Source organism: Gastrolobium bilobum, unplaced genomic scaffold, assembly GCF_033153095.1.
Source record: "Gastrolobium bilobum isolate Gb01-03AN ecotype WA unplaced genomic scaffold, APGP_CSIRO_Gbil_v1 utg3288, whole genome shotgun sequence".
NCBI lineage: Eukaryota > Viridiplantae > Streptophyta > Magnoliopsida > Fabales > Fabaceae > Gastrolobium > Gastrolobium bilobum.
The window spans coordinates 501,649-520,168 of NW_026899098.1; the positions used below are offsets into that span (position 1 = coordinate 501,649).

Sequence of the window (18,520 nt, forward strand, 5' to 3'; positions counted from 1 at the left end):
TCATCTCTGTCACTTACTAGTGCCTAATACATAAAACTTATTGATGTGGACATTTACCAATGTAATTGAAATAGATTAAGTAATAATTAAAATGGGATGGTTAATCATTTTCATTTTAGTTACCTGAAATTTGTGAGAATTCAATCCAGAATTTGATAATAGGTGTATAAGTGATAGAAGCATTGTTTTCCACCTAAGGAGGGTGGTTCTTTCATCTAAAGTCTTAACAGAATGAGAAGTATATAAGCAAGCTAACTTGCACCAGTGAAAAGAGTAAATGGAATATTGTTTCAAATATTGGTTGTGGTTGTTGTTGTTGGAATATAAAGATTTTATATTTTGTACATTGCATGAAGGTTAGTTTAGACACATTTGGTAGTGGTTAGAAATAGAAATAAGAAAAGTTGAACTCAAGCACAAGACAAATAGCTTAGAGCTACTCCTTTATATAAATATATGAAATATGACTCGGGTATTGGATTCTACAACTTTGAATTTCAAATTCAACACTTTTCCCATTTTCTTTATATGATAAAGGAAATCAACCACTTTTAACTTCATTTGTTCATTTAATAAATGCTAGCTTAGATTTGACATAACAACTTGCAGTAGCTGAAATAATAAAATTGGTGGTTCTGTGTGTGTGGAAAACAAACCAAACGTACATAAAACACAAAAATAAAGTCTATGTGTTCACAAATCTGCAGTTCTTCCTAACTTCTCCGGTGATGAAGCTTTCTGAATTTGTGATATTTCCCATTTTCACCATTGAATACGAGAATTGCTGGAAGAAAGCAAGAGGATCTGCAGCATACTTCTTGACAAGCTCTCTTGTTTCAATTCCAAAAACACTTGAGTACATTTCTTGGTCTGAGTTAAGAAGTCCCTCCCTGTTTAATAGTAACTGGTAGTAGGAATTGTCAAAGAGATTGGGTGTAACATAGTCCAATGCTGATATGTTATTGTCTCCTCCCCCAATTGGTGGACAAATAGATTTCAGGTTGTTGAGGTGACTCTCAGATATTGGATTTTTCACTGAAGTTGATTCAAAATCTGTGTAAATCCTTGATCTGAAATTCTGACACCGTGCCATGCCAATGGTGTGGGCTCCTGGAGGGTTTGTGATAAGAAAATTTAGTATGGAGAAAGTGCTTCATACACCTAGGAATCTTATAAGAAAAGAAAACCAAGTCTTGACTTTTGTTGCAGGGTAAGAGAAAGAGGTAGGTCATAATAGTCATATTTTGATTATTGATTCTATTCACTTTTGTTGGAGATTATGTTTATTTCATTTAAGTTGAAATAGGGATTATTTTGGTAGAAGTGAGAGTCTAACTAAATAGGTTGCTAGAGTTTTATTGCAGAAATAATGCAAAATGATCTTTTTCAACTTAGCCAACTCTACTCTTTATATGCTAGCTAGCATTTGTATGTTCTTTTTAGCTGTCTTTACTGTTTACTTAATGTTGCTATATTTGCATGAAATAATTTTGGATGCTGCTTTTAACAGTTACCAATGCAGACAACACCTATGAATGTTTCAAGGATCTAATTGATGAGAGTATTTTGATTGATAACTGTTTTGTAGAATAGTTATGAAAATAAGTGTTTTTTTTTTTTTTTTTTTTTGAAAGTAAAAAGTCAAAACATAAAACAAAAATAACTCAGACATGTTCTCTAAATTTGATTTTAAAAACAAACAAAAAACAACTATAATTTTTAATTTTTTTTTTTACAAAACAGCCTTATCAAATGAGTTTTTTATTTTATTTTTTTGTTCTGAAAACCAAACAACTGTTTTTAGAATAAGTATTCAAACAGGATCTAGGTCTTTTGTTTTTCAAAGTTTTATCCCAATATCAGGAACATACCTGAAAGGGCTACCATATCCGTGACTGATAGACCTTGATAAAGAAACTTGGAGATTATAGAGAGAAGACTCTCATTCGGAGTGGGAAGATTGGTGTTAGCAAGTTCAAAACTTGCAGTTATAGAATCCTTCCTTCCCACTGGAACATCCCAGTAAGGTCCACCTACCTACAAGAGATCAGAGGATAGAAAACATTGCATAACAACAATAACTTCTATGCAGAAATGATTAAACTTTATGGAAAAAAATTGTATAAACTGTGATAAAATCTAGAAGCTAGCTGTTTCTTTTACCAGAATCACAGCATCTCTAGCTGCAATAGTGAGAACATCAGCACAAGAAACAATTCCGGGGCATTCTGATTCAACTAAGTTCTTGATTCGATCAACAAGTCCGAAGCCTTTTAGAGAGTGGATGTTGGTATCTGCTTTCTTCTCACCTTTAAGTGTGACTGTATCATCAAGCAAAACTGATCCATCGCATCCCTGAGACCATGAATGTCACATTTAGTAACTGTTTATTTACTATTTCTCCTCAATAGATTCATCTTGGCTTTATATTATATAATATGCTAGTTGTAAAGAAAATCTAAGCAGTTTTCAAGTTGTATACCTAAGAGTACATAATACTAGAATATTCATAAATGTAAAAAGGGCAAAAGGAAAATAAAAGTGCACAAGGCTCCCTGATTGTGAGAGTAAAGGTGATGATCTATTGTATGCAATCTTATCCTTGCATTTTTTACAAAGATATTGTTTTCAACTCCAATCTGTAAACTTCCGATCACAAGGAATAACTTTATTGATGCTCTAAGACTCGCTTTCAATATTCATAAGTGTAATACAATGACTATTAACTACTACTAGTAGTCTAGTACTATGTAATGTAATTTTATTTTAAGCATGAAAACAGTGCAAATACTACTATATAGTAAAGTTCTAGACCTGAATAAAGCAGTCATGGAAGTGAAGCCGAAGTATCAAGGCTGCGTTACGGGGATCAGAAAGCACTGCACATTCCATTTCCTTCTTAACAATATCAAAAATAGTGGGACAAGTTGATGCATAGTAATCCAGTGTTAGAGGAGGGTCACTTGCATACAATCTGGTGACACCATGCAAACCGAACATAAGAACAACATGTAGAAAGAAGGATTTTGAAAGAAAGGAAGGATCCATTGTTATTGCTTTAACTTTGCTTAAGAATTCAGGGTGAGAATTAGAGCATATATAAGTTGCAACTTGTAATTAAGAAGTAGAGAGTTGCACCTTGTCCTAAGAGTCAAAGAGAAGATGCAACTAATATGAGTAAGTTGGTGGGTATTCTTAAACTAAAAGTAACATTCTCCGCAGAGAGAGATAGAGCTAAAGAAAAAAAAATGATTAAAAGTTGTGCGCCCGCTATGAACAATTTTTCTCAAAAAAATTTAAGGCCAGTCACCAAACCAAAATCTAATAACAGCTAATCTCAACTTTTTGAGCATCTATCTGAATGAAATTAACCCATGTGCTCTTCACCTTTGAGCATATATCTCAGGGTATAAAGTATTCCATAAATTTATTTGCATGTTTTGTTTTCATCTTTCTGTCTTTTTTGTGACCGGGTTAAACAGTCCAACTTTGAATACATTAGGTTTAACCATCTTGCATTACATCACCTTAATTAATATTGTGAATGGGAGAAAAAATCAATTTCATTTGCTTGCCACAAAAGCCATCTTTGTAACTAACAGTGACGAGTTTACATATATATTCCACACGTCAAACATTTTCATATAATGTCAACTTGCACGTTAATTAGCCTTCTTGTTATTTCCTTCCAGAATAAGATTGCATATGGACTTTCTCAAATTCTTGCTGATTTTACAAAGAAAAGAAATCTATTGTGAGTTTTGTCATGATCGTGAAGTAGAAGATTAAAACAATGTCTTTAATCGTGTAAGAATGCATAGCAGAAACCTTCAAATTTCTCATCCATACTGACTTTCTCATTCAATAAAAAAAAATTCTTAGTCCTCTAAGGACATGGGGGTGTCCTTTTTGAGTCCTGCTGTCATCTCTCTCTAGATAGTGGTGCGTAAGAGGTAGTGCAAGATGGTTACATCATGACCCCAACAAATGGTTGCAAGTAATCCAGAGTCAAACAGGAGCGGGATTGTGGCTTCGAAGTACCTATGCTGATTTTCTTTCTTCAATATTTACTGAAATTCATTTTACTTTTATTTTTACTTGTATGCATATCATGTAGCTTATCATTTTTTATACTCCCTTTTAAGAGTTATTTTTGTCTTCAAGTTTGGGTTAAATACCACATTCATCAAATATAAGTGAATAACTTGTTTGTAGAGAATTTTGGACTTTGAATTTACGCATATGATGGAATACATATTATACGTGATGTTGCAAGATTTTTAAGTACCCGTAGCTAACACTAAATTGGTTTTTTATCCATGACAAACATCAGTGTCAAGAGGAAGCAAAAAATTTATCTTTCTCACACTGCACCTATGGTCCTCCATATCTACCATCATTCAAAAATCATGTTTATGTACAGCTTGAAAAGCGTCTTTAGAAGTGCAATTGAAAGAAATTACATCGATTATCGATTATGCCTACTACTTACGGTATTAATTTAAGACCACAAACACAGAACTGGGCAAACATTCAATTCAAAAAAGCACGAGATCAATAGTTCTTTCATTGACCAAAAGCAGAAACCTTGCATGCAATTGACCACAAAAGACAAAAATCGCACACAACCTATGAGACAGATGATTGATTGACAGAGTAGTTCAGGACAACAAGAGATCCACAACAGATCATGTATTGCACGGCATCAATTGCAAGAACAGTAGCAGCAAATGCAAATTTGATATCCACATCAACCATTTGTAGAAAGGTTTTATTACTGTTATGTAATATAATGTAAGTGTTGTTTCCATCTCTCACATCAAAAGGTAGAGAGAAGGTGGAATGACGAAAGAGAAAGAAAAAAAAAAACATGTGGATCCCACCTCTGTGTGTAGAAAAGTGAAGTTACATCATGTTAAATGATAAACATAAAACCGTTTGTAAAATAGGTTCACAAGGCTACAGTTAATCAATCATAAGGCAGGGTTGCGAACAGATGGTGAGATTTTCACATGATCTTGTTGTGCCTATATCTCTTCCTTCGTAAACATTCACAAAACAAATTTCGGTAAACACAATTTTCAAATGAGAGAATCTTTCATTGACAGGCTAAACCATAACAACGCACAAACATCCTAACATTACATAAAACCATAAATACAGAAAGAAAGAACAAAAAGAAAAAAGAAAAAAGGAAAAAAACTCGTATCATTGAAAATTACATAAAAAGACAGCATAATTCAAATATACAAGTCAGATCGGAAAAGCGGATCCTTACTCCTCCCAAATCTCAAAACCTCACCACTCGAACCAAAATCGAACCCACGCAACACTCCACGCTGAAGCAAACCCTTTAACAAGGAAACAACAGAAGCATCGAATTGAGGCCAAGAAACACAGAGACTCGCCCTAACATTCAAAATCTGGCACCGTCCGAGAATCGCGGCGCCCAAACCGTCAACGACGCTTCCGGACGGGTAATACTCTAACGACCCATCCAACAACTTTTCTAAATCCGATCTCTTTCTCTCGGCGGAGCTCTCCAGCTTAAACGCCACCGCCTCTTCGGGCGGCAGCCGGCCGCGGTAATTCCGCGGCTCGACGGAATCGAGGACGAGAACCGATTCCGGCCGGATCCGGTCTCCGACGAGGAGCTTGGCGACGGCGTGGGCGCGGTCGGCCGCAACGGGGCACTGGACGGAGACGAGGAGTGCGTCGGCGGCGGAGAGGGAGTGGATGTTGGAGGTGTTGTCGGGGAGGGAGAAGGGGAGTTCGGGGAGGATGAGGGAGGCGAGGAGGGTTTTGTCGTTGCGGTGGTGGTGGAAGAGGGCGAGGGATGGGGCGGAGAGGGCGAGGATGAGGAGGGTGGGTTTGAGGGGTTGGTTTTGTGGGAGGGAGTGAGGGAAGAGGAGGAAGGGTGAAGGGAGTGGTGGTGAGGGTGGTGTGAAAGTGTTGAGGTCTTCTTCTAAGAACCTTGAAGGTGGTGGTGTTTCAGTTATCACATCTTCCATTCTTGTGTTTCTTTGTGTTTGTTTGTTTCACTCACAGAAAACAAAACTCTTCTTGATTTGATAAAGGAGACTTGTTGCGCACACTCTCCTTTACTTTAGTTTGTTTGCTCTCTCTTTCAGTCTTTCTGGCTGCGCTATAATAGTGCTTAGGATTAGAGAGTTCTTTTCCTTAGGTTAAAATAGACTACTTACTTCGTCTCCCTACTTTAACTAGTTTTTAAGGAAATTTTCTTCTGTGAATTGGAAATATCCACTCACATCTTTCTTTCAAAAATAAAAAAAAATTTCTTTTCATTTAATTCATATATTTTTAATTATTTCTCATCAAATTTTAATTTTTTTTTAACAGATACATGATAATCGGATGAAAACAAAAATCTAGAATGACATAATTTGTGTCAATTATAATTTTTTATTCTTTTAAATCAATTTTTTTAATTAATTATGCAGTATTTTTTTTATAATTTTAAATATTTTTCTCTTCTTATTTATTAAAATTTAATTTTATGTGAATTAGACAGTGCTTCTCCGGGATCAAATTGGGATTTAAAATTTTAAATAGTCCCTTTCAACTATTTGCGATTTCCATCTTTTCGGTAAATACTTTTCTTTCTTGATTTATACTTTTAAATTTTAAAAATTCATTCATTCATTTATATATATAAAAGATATTTTAAAAAATTACCTTTCATTTATATTATTAATTTTACTAAAATATTCTAAATTTTTTTAGACCCAAAACAACGATATTTTAAATTTTCTGATGCTAAATAATTGTTAATCCCTAAAATAAAAGATTTCAAATTTTTTTTTTTTTTGGAAATAAGATTTCAAATTATTTAAACTAATGGTTCATTTTTCTACGGTTAATATAGATAATTTATTTTCATTGAGTCCAAAACGACATCGTTTTGAGGACGAAAATCAAGATATTTTTGTAATTATAATTTATTACCGCACCGGATCCCATCAGAACTCATGTAACATTCCGAGTGCTGACAATTATATGGCTAGTGGAAGAGCTAATGTACAATTGAATGTATGGTTAGTGGAAGAGCTAGCGTACTATCAGCGGGAGGGGTACATGAATGAATTGAATAACACCGGAAAGAGAGGGATTCCAGAGATTGTGCTGGTATAGAACAGCACAGTTGAGGATAGCTTATAAGAATTAATTGGTACTACCTATACTAACAAGATGCATCTACTTACTCTTCGGTAGCCCGGGATCGAAAGAACTCCGGAGTTAAGCATAAACTAATACACTTGTATATGTGTACATGAAATAAATTTATAAAAAAGATAAACCCTTTTTCTTATCATCATTATCCTCTAAACAATGCAAGACCCGAGTAGAAGATCATAGCCATTTTCTGTAATTTTGGTCAATGGTCATGGTAGCGGAAATTGAGATGGACATGGACATGTAAAGAACGTGAATGCAGAAAAGTTGGACGTTAATGTGTCGTGGCTCGGGTCAATCATCCCATTAATTTTACTATTATTGTGAAAATTTATATGCGTGACATTCATTTTATTGTTAGTGCATTAACAAGCCAAAAGTTGAGGTTTTTTCACTAGTGAGTTTGGAGCTTCTGGGTTTTTCACTGGTGAATTTTGGGCTTAAGGGTTTGTTTAGAATGTTTGATATCATTACTGACCTTTGACTAATGAGTGCAGGTTTCGGAGCTAGGGATTGTGGCTCATTCAGAAGTGATTTGTTTGTCAATGGGAGCTTCTGATAACCTATATGGACGATCAGGCCTCTGATTACTGCACTCGGCTTCCATCCACTCTTTTGTAGGAATGGGCTTGGGTGGTTGCATACTTCAGGTTATCCATGTCTCCATTTTATTTTCCAATTCACGAAAAATCAAAAGTTCAAAACACACGGGGGTTGATTGAGAGAGAGGGAGGTATGAAGAGGGGTTTGCCTTGGCCTTTTTTACCTATTTTTACAGAAATGATAAAAGAACAGAGGATAGGAATATCGCTTTATTGAAGAAGTATGACCTCTTACACACAAGATGCTATGATTTAACTTATCTCATACCCTTCATTGCTTCAGATAACATTTTAAATAGAAAAATACATAACCGTACTAAGCATGAAACTACCCAACTAACATAATGAAAACTAACTACTAACGTAATGGAAACTAACTTCTATCCACTACCCCACTTAATCAACAAAATAACTGTTCCTAACAGAGGGGCTCAAACTTTGCACTGTATAGAACTTTTCTACATCGTTTTTGCTTCAAGTTATAATTGTTAACATGAACGGGAAGAAAAAATAAATTTGATAAGCTGCTTCTAATTTACACTATAGTTATGATGAATTTCACTTTATCATGGTGCCAACATAAATCTAATTATATTCGAGACATCTAGGATGCCAGTAAAACAACTCGATACCATTTTAATCAAAATTTACTATATTCAATCTTGTTTTTCTGCTCATTCTTCATGTTCATGTTCATCTTCTGAATCTGCACAAAAGAAAATGTAAAGAGCAATTTACAGTCAGATAACCAGTTAAAATTTCTACAGACTAAAGTCATTACAAAAACTATGGCAACATATTTGGGGTTAACATCATCGAGATTGATTCAATGAAATGCAATAATTTCTGATGTTATAATTAACGCATCAAGAATAACTTGTGTATCCCATTGAGTGATGGAATTGAAGGACAAGAAGACTCTGGCCATGCACAAGTCAACTTAACCTCCATTATCCATCTTGATCCTAGAATGAGTTGACACTAACTCAAGCCGCAACTTCCACAACCATAAATATATTCTTAATTGTTTGTTTAATTCCATGCAGATTCTAAGGATCCAGATCAATTTTTTCAGAAGGTTTCATTTCCAATCAAAAGTTCATATTGGGAAGCCATATATGTATTCAACTCACCAGACCGAATATCTTCACTAACTCTTCCTTTTGCTTGGATTTGTTTAGCAAGCATCCGAAGCATCAGCACCCACCAATAAATATGAAGAACTAGCAAAATGAATAGAAGACTATTGAACACATAATAATATATTGTACCGTCCACCCTGTTCTCCAAGACGAGAACAATTTCATAGCTGCCAAAAGGAGAAGAGAATAAAACAATTAAACTGAGGAATAGTAATAGGTGGACAACGGACAGCTCTAGCATTACTATTTAGATTGAATTATTGAAATTTCTGCAGAGTCGGAAACAAGATTTTCCCCCTTATGGTGCTTATATGAAGATAAAAAAGATTTAATTTGACCAACCATTGATTTAATTGATAAGGAGCTAGTTTCCCATCACCAAAAGTCTCGAGTTCGAGTCTTAGAAATGGAAAAAATAATATTGGGAGAGCCACCCCAATACGGTTCCAACTGAGCTCGAATTAGATTGCTCAAGTTATCGATGAATCGACAGAGAAATGAAGAAAAAAATTAATGAGTACAAACTCTAGTAAAACTTTATTCTATAATTCGGCTCAGACAAGACAGCTAAAATTCCTTAATCCAAGTAAACAATGTTTTTTTTTTCTCCATAAATTCTATTTCAAACCATTTAAAACTTGGAAAATGAATATCGGACTTACATATCACTGATTTTAGCCTTGATTTTTAAAAGTCAGAAATTAACACGACAAGTAAATAGTAGGATTGATAATGGACAGTATGAATAAGTAAAGCATGAAATAGATGACATTTGCAGAATAAGGATTGTTGACAATCTACAAAAGCCTAACTCAAGAAATCTGCTTAAGAGAAAACCCCCATTATATAAAAAGTCCTTCTTTAAGACCATTAAACAACCAATCAGACCAGTACAGCAGGCCAATTAGTCTTTCTAAATAAATCTTGACACCATTTCCATTCAAATACCAGACTGGAATATGCTAGAGAGACAGCTGTTGGACAGACAGAGAAACAATAGTAGTGTGCAGAATTCCCACTAGAACAGCTTCCTTCTTGTTAAGAACGTAGGAGGAAAAAAAAAAGTGTAAATCTCCCCCAGGAAGACAACTTTTGAACCTGAAGAGCAACAGACAAGTTGATCATCTGATAGGATCAGATAGTAGTTAGTTAGAACAATTAGGTGATTAAAGTAGAGAATTAGGTTAAATAGGAGGAGAGAGTAGAAGAGTGGGGATTCTGATTGGTTATCCTTTGGAAAGTGAGCATTAGCTTTGTTGTAGAAAGGGGAGACCTTGGAAGTAGAATGCTCTCCTTTGTTCTTTGTGATTCAACATTACCAAAATATTCTTTTTTCTTTCCTTCCCCTGTTTTTCTCCTCTCTCTCTCTCTCTCTCTCTCTCTCTCTCTGTGAAAACTAAGAATCCAATTATGGGTTCCTTACACCATCCTTTTAAAGTATTGAAGGAATTTTTTACTTCCAGTAAATATGTGTAGTGACATCATATAACTCACCTAGATTAGCAGCTACAGAATGAACAAGTGAGGAATCGTAGGAGACAACAGAAAAAAAAAATGTAAATTGGGAACTGAATTAATACCATGTACTCCGAAGAACCCAGAATGGGTAGTAAATGAGGCGCAGTATGGTCCAAGACAAAACAAAAAGAATAAATGCAAAGCTAGCTATTGTTTCAGCACCACTGTATTTAGACATTTTCCCTGTCTCCAGAAATACATCACTAGCATCGTGAAGAGCTAAAACCATTGATCCAACACGAGCAAACCTGAGTGTATTAACACAGACATTATACTGGGTGAAAACCTTATCAAAATGAACTAGTGAAATAAATTTAAATTAAATAGAAATAGTGCAGGCATTAAGGTCACAATTTCATCATAAAAAAAAACTATTTTGGTAGACACACTAATGATTTTTGAAAACCTTCCTCATCTCTGTGTCCATCTCTCTTTCACACGCACAAATGAAAGTTTTGACACATTTAACTCTTTTAATAAAGAGTTTGAAATGAATTACATTCAAACAAATTAAAAAATTATGGCTAAAGATCGACCACATTGATGTGTTTCCAAATAAAATTTGTCAGATTAATGCATTTTTGAAACTACCCTAACTAATGCAATAAGTTCCACACATGACAGGGGCAGGACTGAGCCCTGTACATAAAGGTTGTAAGACTTAGCATATCGCGCCATATGTGGCACATTCAGATTAAGTCCTGCACAAGGGAGGTGTGGGACTTAACGATGATAGAGGGAGAAAGTTCATTTTTTGGCTTCCTCTCTTGCACACTCAGCTGGACACGGGAGGGTCTTGAACTGACAAGAATTCTTTGCTCTGCAGAAACCTCCTTCTTCTCCGTTGGCAGAGGTGTCAACTTGTCATAATCTGATGCTTCATCAGGTGGAGGCTTTGTTGGCTTTTTCTCTTTTTCCTTTCCTTTGTCTTTGCCTCCTTGCTCATCCTGTCCCTGATTGTTGCATTACCATTTCCTTGACCATGAACAATGGCAGCTTCCATAGTGATAAGATGCTCCACTTTCTTGTAGCCATCTCAGTGATCTGTAACACTATTAGACTATTCGTTTGATCCTTTGTTTCTTTCCTCTTCTTTGATGATTTTCAATATTTTCAGTGACACCAGAGGATAGATGGACAGGACAGATACTGAAGAGAATATTTATAGAGGATTTGGTATGTATATTGGCCCTGAATTTCAGCTTATGCTTTGCTAATATCCTTTTCCTAAACTCTTCAAAAGTTTGTGGTTGCTTGGTAGTGATACACGGGCTACTCAATGCTAAATTTTGAATGTACCAACAAGATTTATTGACCAAGTTAACACAAACACTAACTTGCTGTTTAAACATTTTCCTCCTATGATCCTATTATTCTAAATGCAAGTAGGCACGTTCTTTGTTTGGCGAAAAATAAAAAGAGAGCTCTAGTCTCTAGAGAAGACTAGGATTATTGAGCCAACAGTGTAACCTTTTTTTTTCAGAGCTTCAATTTTAAGCTACACGTGACTAATAATTGAAGTTGGTTTGTGACTAAAGATGTGCGGGGGACTTGCCTGTGTATGTCATGTGATGCGATCCACTGAGTCTTGCACTTTCTGTGTGCGGGACTCAGTCGCGCACCTCTCTAGTGCAGGACTTATCACATTATTAGGAAAATAGTTTCAAAATGCATTAAAATGAAAAAATTGTTTAAGAAAATGCATCAGTACGGTGGTTTAGCCAAAAGAGGCTACTACAAAACTATATTGCCTAAAAATCATAACACTTTATGACCAAAAACTAAAATAAAACATAACACTTAAAATGCTTGGATGACAAGACAAACAAAAATCAATGATAACATACCTAAAAATATAAGATAACACAATCAGAATGAGAGAAGCAACATGATGGCCCATGGAGATCCCAAAGTCAGAGCGCCTTGTTTCCCAAAATATTAAAGCAAGTATGGAGTATGAATAAAATCCAGCACCATACATATAGAGCCCCTTCATTCTCAATCTGAAATGCTAGAAGGTTACTGTTCAATCAACCAATTTAAGTTGAATATAAAAGATTAAAAGTCACAGGAAGGACAAATGACAAAAAAAAAAAAAAAAAGATTAAAGATTGTCACTGAAAAACCACAATAATTGGGCATGTAAATAAACAATCTTACTTAATCTTTTGATCTGGCCATATCTGACTCCCTGGACCCACCCAAAAATATCTTGTATTAGTAAACCAAGGCTCATCATATGTTACAGACAAAGCAAGAATTTCTGCAGAAAGAAAATAAATGCATTTCCAGGCTGATTCCTTAAATTTCCTAATCTTCTTTTTTCTCTCATATGTCTGAAAATCCAGCATCTCATGTCCCTTTCCAAAAATCAATCGTCTTGCCACTTTCTGCAAATGCCATTCACTTTAGATTGACTAAATCTAATCAAAATATCCAAAGAAATTGATAATTGTAGAGAAAGAGTAGCCCAGCAAAGGAAGACTTTTAAGCATCAATACAGTTTGAAAGAAAAATAATAAAATAAAAAATGAAAAGAAACAAGTCCTTTTCCCCTCTTGGTATATAGGCTAAAACAAAAGTATAATAATTGTCTAACATGTAATGATTCCACATCACATGGATATTAAACAACAATTATTGTTTGTGCATGGCACAGCTCTCTCAGCAGTTTATGAGGTGAGTATCCTTATAGAGAAAGAATTCTGAGAGGAAACTAATATAGAAAAAGCCAGACATGAAATAATTCCACATCACATTTCATATTTTCCCTTTTGCTCTTGTAAATATGTATATTTCTTAGTCTCTATAGAATTAGGAAAGGATTTGAGGTAAAACAGTGTGTAATCGGTCCACACAAGTAGGTATTTATACTATATAAGAGTACTCATTACAAGAGGAGATAATCCATACATGTATAACGAGTAATAACTAAGACTACTCATATACATGGGCCTTAAATCTAAATCATTATTCATGTGCCGTAAACCATTTAATTCTGACATTCCATCTCAAACTAGAGCATAAATGTCATATGCTCCGAGCTTATTACAAATAAAATCAACCCAAGGGCCTTTAATAGACTTAATAAATATATTAGCTAATTGATCGTTGGAGTTGACAGAGTCGGTAACGAAACGATCTCCCCTAAAAGAATCTTTTCTCTAACAAAGTGGTCAATCTCTACGTGTATGTTCCTGTCATGAAAGACTAGGTTAGAATCAACATGTAATGTAGGTTGTTATATCACAAATCAATTTTATTTCTTTGAAATCTCCCAATTTGAATTGTTGAAGCAATTGCTTTGACCATAAGTTCAGATGTTGATATTTGCCCTCTAAAATGGATCTAGTCATCTAGCAATTATGTTATGTTTCTTACTTCTCCATGAGATTAAGCTGCCTCCAACAAAGACACAATACCCTGAAGTTCATCTTCTATTAGACGATGAGTCGATCCGATCAGCATTTGAATAGCCAACAACTAGAGCATTGCCTTAGTTTTCATAAAGTAACCCTTTACTTCGAGCACTCTTGATGTATCCAAGAATGCGGACCACAGACACCCGGTGGCTATCACAAGGAGCATTCAGAAATTGACTTACCACATTTACAACAAAAGTAATGTTCGGTCAAATTACTGTAAGGTAGTTGAGTTTACCCACAAGACGTCTATATGTGCCAAGGGGTTGGTCCATTCTAAAGATAATTTTATTTTTTATTTTTGTTTATGGAATTTCTAGATTCCCTTCTAAATCTCCTCAAAATCCTACCTTTTGTTTGGGGTATCAACACACACTTTCGATGAAATTTTTTACGGCAATGTTCCTATCTTCCAACCATTCTAGCATCGAGCAAATTATTCTTTCCAAGCCTTATCTACAATAACACATATCACATTTCCTGCCCCAACTTCATCTGTTAGCATTTTCGCCCACCCACTTGATATCTTCAATGCTTATAAAAGTTAATACTTCTCAGCCAAATACTTTCATAGATTTACCATAGCAAGTGTTACAAAATTCCAAGAGCAAAATCCAATGGGCTGAAAGACAAACACAATAATGAACTTGACACTATCTCTTGAACCATCCTCACTAACTTGAATTTCCAACATATAGAGCTCCAATTACCACCGATAATTAAAGGTAAATAAAAAGAAAACAAAAAATAGGAATGTTCCAAAGATAGGGGAACTAAAAAAATAAAATAAAGGCAGTTAAGTTGAGTTGACAAGAGTAAGAATAAAAGGGTCAATGGAAGCAGCTGAATAGTCAAAAAAAAAAAAAAAAAAAACTCATCAACATGAGTTTTTTAATGGCATTTTGGTAGGAGAGAGAAGAGCAACAGAAACAGAGTAGTACCTCGAATATGAATCTGTCGAGAAAGAAGCGAACGGTGGGGAAGAAGAGAGCCAAAAAGGGTAGAACGGAGAAATCCCGAAAGTCCGGGTAGGATTCTTGGTGCCAGTCAATAGAGCTCAGTCGTTGAACCCAAGCCATTGACGATGGAGACGGTGTTGGCTCAGTAATTTTCTCGGGAAACAAACAGAGAACTTTTTTTCTTGGGACACGGGAGGGAAAGGAGAGAGTATTTTCTATTTTGGTTGGCAACAGTGAAAGTCTCTATAGAGTCGTGGTGGAACGTATAGCTGTTCGTGAGATCTGTAAATGGAAGGTCTGTACCAAAAATATTTAATAAAAATATATTAAAAGAACGCGTCTTAGACCACAAAATTGATTATCTGTATTTGTTATTATTTTCTAACTAAAAAATGAGTTAAATGATTACTTTTGTTTTGTATATTGCAAATTTGCAACGGTAGAAGGTCAATAACATCTTATAAAAAAAAAAAATTATTCCCTTTCATGTCGAATATTTTAAAAAAGATGTTGTCACGTGACGCACTGACCAACCCTTATTCAAAACAGTGACTATTGTGCTAGTGTTCATCAATTTTTTTACCTAAATACCACGCGAACAGTGTTATTTTTCAATCTGTCACGGGGCAAGTTCGCTTCTGACACAAGCGACCTCGGTTTGCTGATGTGTCAACTTCCTAGTGGTGTCAGAATTCGCTTCTGACACAGGCGATCTCGGTTCCAACAATATTTTAACCAAGTTCGCCTACATGGTAGGCGAACTTCATTTTTTTTAATTTTTTTTTTTAAATTTAATACTTGTTATCCACTAAAAATGTGACACGTCAGCAAACCGAGGTCGCTTGTGTCAGAAGCGAACTTGCCCCCGTGGCAGATTGAGAAATAACACTGTTCGCGTGGCATGTAGGTAAAAAAGTTGATGAACAGTGACATTTTGGTCCGTATCCCCCTTATTCTCACATATGGCTCACACAGTACACTTCCTCTTCCCACAATGATGCTCTCTTCTCAGATCTTGTCATATTATTATGTTCCTTTATAAATTTTCAGTCCCTAAAGTTTATTGAAACTATTTTGATCCTGTCTATTTATTATTATTTTCTAAATGAAAATGAGTTAAATTATTTTTTTAAATTTTTATGGTAAAAGGTCAACAAGGAATGATGTGTGAAGCGGTATATTTTATAATTGAATTTAAACAAATAATATTGTCTCTAAAATGCCAAAATTATTAAAAAGCTTGCCCTCCGCGGAAGCAGGATATTTTGCCAAAAAAAAAGTTGAACAAATGGGATATTCTTAAATGGCGTGATGATCATTTTAAATAACATATTTTATATTTTTTCACTTTCACAAAAAAAAAGTAAGATTCACATTTGTAAAACTTTTTTTCCTCACTCTCTCTCGTGATTTATTTTTTTCTTTAATTTAAAATGACACAACTTTGTATCCTTTAAAATGATACACATTGGATGTTCAAAAAATAAAATAAAAATGATACACATTTTTTCCTTAAATTATTCTATCTTTCTTTTTTATAAATCACAAATATTCTTCATGAAAGGCAATCCTATTCGGAGCGGATCCAAGATTAAGGTTTTAAACTAATCTTTTTATGTCTAGTAGATATGACTTTAAACTATATAATTATAAGAAAAAATGTTTATCATTTTAAATGACACAACTTATATCAATTCACTCTTTTTTTTTTGGAGTTACCCAACCCTAATTATCTCTTTGAGACGAGTTGGCTCCCTCCGGTATCCCCACGAGCTTCGACTCTTTGAGCCAGCTATGGGACTAATCCGGAGTGCGGGGGAACAGTGATGGCTAAAGGTTCAGCCCCCTGTTCCCCCGCACTCCGGATTAGTCCCATAGCCGGCTCAAAGAGTCGAAGCTCGTGGGGATACCGGAGGGAGCCAACTCGTCTCAAAGAGATAATTAGGGTTGGGTAACTCCAAAAAAAAAAAAAAAGTGAATTGATATAAGTTGTGTCATTTAAAAGGATAAACATTTAGGTAGGACCCACACTTTTATTTTTTTTTGTCAACTCTATCTCTCCTCCTTTATCTATCTATTTCTCTTTTTTAAAGTGACACAACTTTACATTCTTTAAAATGACACTTTTCTCATAATTATATAAGTTACATGCTTGTTTTTTTTTTATTTATTTTTGGTACATACATGCTTATTTTTTATCATAGCTCTAGTTTTTGACAATATATGTGATTTGGTAATTTGAATGTATGTTAACCATGGTAAATCAAGAATCATCAGCCCTGATTCATTGATCCAAGAGAGGATTTGTAGGCTATACGATTATAAACATTGATTGGAGGGAATCACAACCGAAGCAAAAACGTGAATATTGCAAGCGTGAAGGTCACGACCATCGTTTTTGCTCTAATTTTATTGATGCATCAACCTCTAAACAAAATGTATCAACCACCATTCACTTAATTAGTTTTAAGTTTGATTTATTTTATTTCATTAGTAGTATTAATTATTTTATTTCAAATTATGTTATTAGGTAGTTTAGAAGATGTAAGTGGCCATTAATATGTAGTCAACTAATCACAAGATCAATTGATGAATTAAGCAATTTCATTATTCCTCCCAATTATCTTTTCTCTTATTCTCTCCCATCTCTAAGCTCTCTCTTACTCTTTTCAAAACTTCTTCTCCCCTAATTCTCCTTTTGTGTGGGCACTTGAAGCAACAGTGATATGGACCAAAGCTCCATGAGAGACATCGTAAGTGCAATCTCAGGCAAAGTTGAGAAAGAGGAAATGTGTATAGGTACTGTAGCTCTAAGTTGTGGCATAGTTACAGTTTATGAATATGGTAATTTTCAAATATCTCTTGAATATGAGAAGAGAGATTTATACATGTGGGAATCATATACCCTTATGCCATGAGAGAGAAAATGAGTCTAACCATTTTTTGCTCACTCAAGGAATTGCTCTACTATCAAGTACGATAGGTGAAGGGAGTGAAAGATTCTCTTTGGTAAAAATTTTGTGCTAGTTATGAGAAGATTATGAGAATAATCCCTTAATGGACTTTTACAGACTAATTCATATGTATTGGGCTGTGAAAACTAACCCGGAACAAATACTATTCATATTTATTTAGCAACTATAATTAAAAAATGAGGCATGACGTTAATAAAGAATAAGACCAATGATGGAAATTGAGACATGAGATAATAAAGAATGCTAACAAAATAATTTAAAAAATGAATAAACTAAAAATTTTAAACAACACCCATTATAGTTGGAAAGTAACAAAAATAGCACTCCTCATCGTTTTCGTTGTCAAAGCTAGGACACAACAAACATGCCCGACTCCGTCGTCTCGCACCATGAGATGGGTTCTTCTAACTATAGTTTGTGCAGCGTTGTCGTCGAAATCATCACTTCAAAGTCCACAAATTCTTCATTAAGGTTAAAGCCTAGGCTAGGGATCATAGTAATATGAAGGAAATGAGCCAAAGGATGTAGCTGTAGGATCAAGAATTACTTTAATATGTTATTTTACTTAGGACACGCTCACCATTCATCAATGCCTTTACCCACGTATATAAGTAATATAATTTATTATGGAAAAAAATATAATCATTATGTAAATATAAAATAATCCGGTTGGTATCTATATTCCAAACTATTCTAATCCGGTTCGAA

The 18,520-nt window shown here is 34.7% G+C and overlaps 3 protein-coding genes across 4 annotated transcripts; all 3 read right to left on the bottom strand.

The window, feature by feature from the left end:
- Positions 1-685: 685 nt before the first annotated feature.
- LOC133287171 (peroxidase 11) lies at positions 686-3,048 on the bottom strand. The gene is made up of 4 exons (XM_061484730.1): positions 2,813-3,048; positions 2,164-2,371; positions 1,872-2,037; positions 686-1,110 (listed from the first exon to the last, which is right to left on the bottom strand). The coding sequence occupies exons 1-4, from the start codon at positions 3,046-3,048 to the stop codon at positions 686-688; spliced, it is 1,035 nt and encodes a 344-aa protein (XP_061340714.1).
- Positions 3,049-5,097: 2,049 nt separating this feature from the next.
- On the bottom strand, positions 5,098-6,161 carry LOC133287188 (uncharacterized). The gene has a single exon (XM_061484751.1). It carries the CDS (start codon positions 6,009-6,011, stop codon positions 5,241-5,243), a length of 771 nt encoding a protein of 256 aa, XP_061340735.1. The 5' UTR covers positions 6,012-6,161; the 3' UTR covers positions 5,098-5,240.
- A 1,850-nt stretch (positions 6,162-8,011) lies between these two features.
- LOC133287156 (ASC1-like protein) lies at positions 8,012-15,094 on the bottom strand. Of its 2 annotated transcripts, XM_061484712.1 has the most exons (6): positions 14,820-15,094; positions 12,617-12,846; positions 12,304-12,459; positions 10,519-10,704; positions 8,930-9,105; positions 8,012-8,502 (listed from the first exon to the last, which is right to left on the bottom strand). In XM_061484712.1, exons 1-6 carry the CDS (start codon positions 14,955-14,957, stop codon positions 8,471-8,473), a joined length of 918 nt encoding a protein of 305 aa, XP_061340696.1. In that variant the 5' UTR covers positions 14,958-15,094; the 3' UTR covers positions 8,012-8,470. The 2 variants fall into 2 exon arrangements, with proteins under 2 accessions (XP_061340696.1, XP_061340697.1); XM_061484713.1 differs by lacking the exons at positions 8,012-8,502; positions 8,930-9,105 and adding an exon at positions 9,124-10,036.
- Between the last annotated feature and the right edge of the window lie 3,426 nt (positions 15,095-18,520).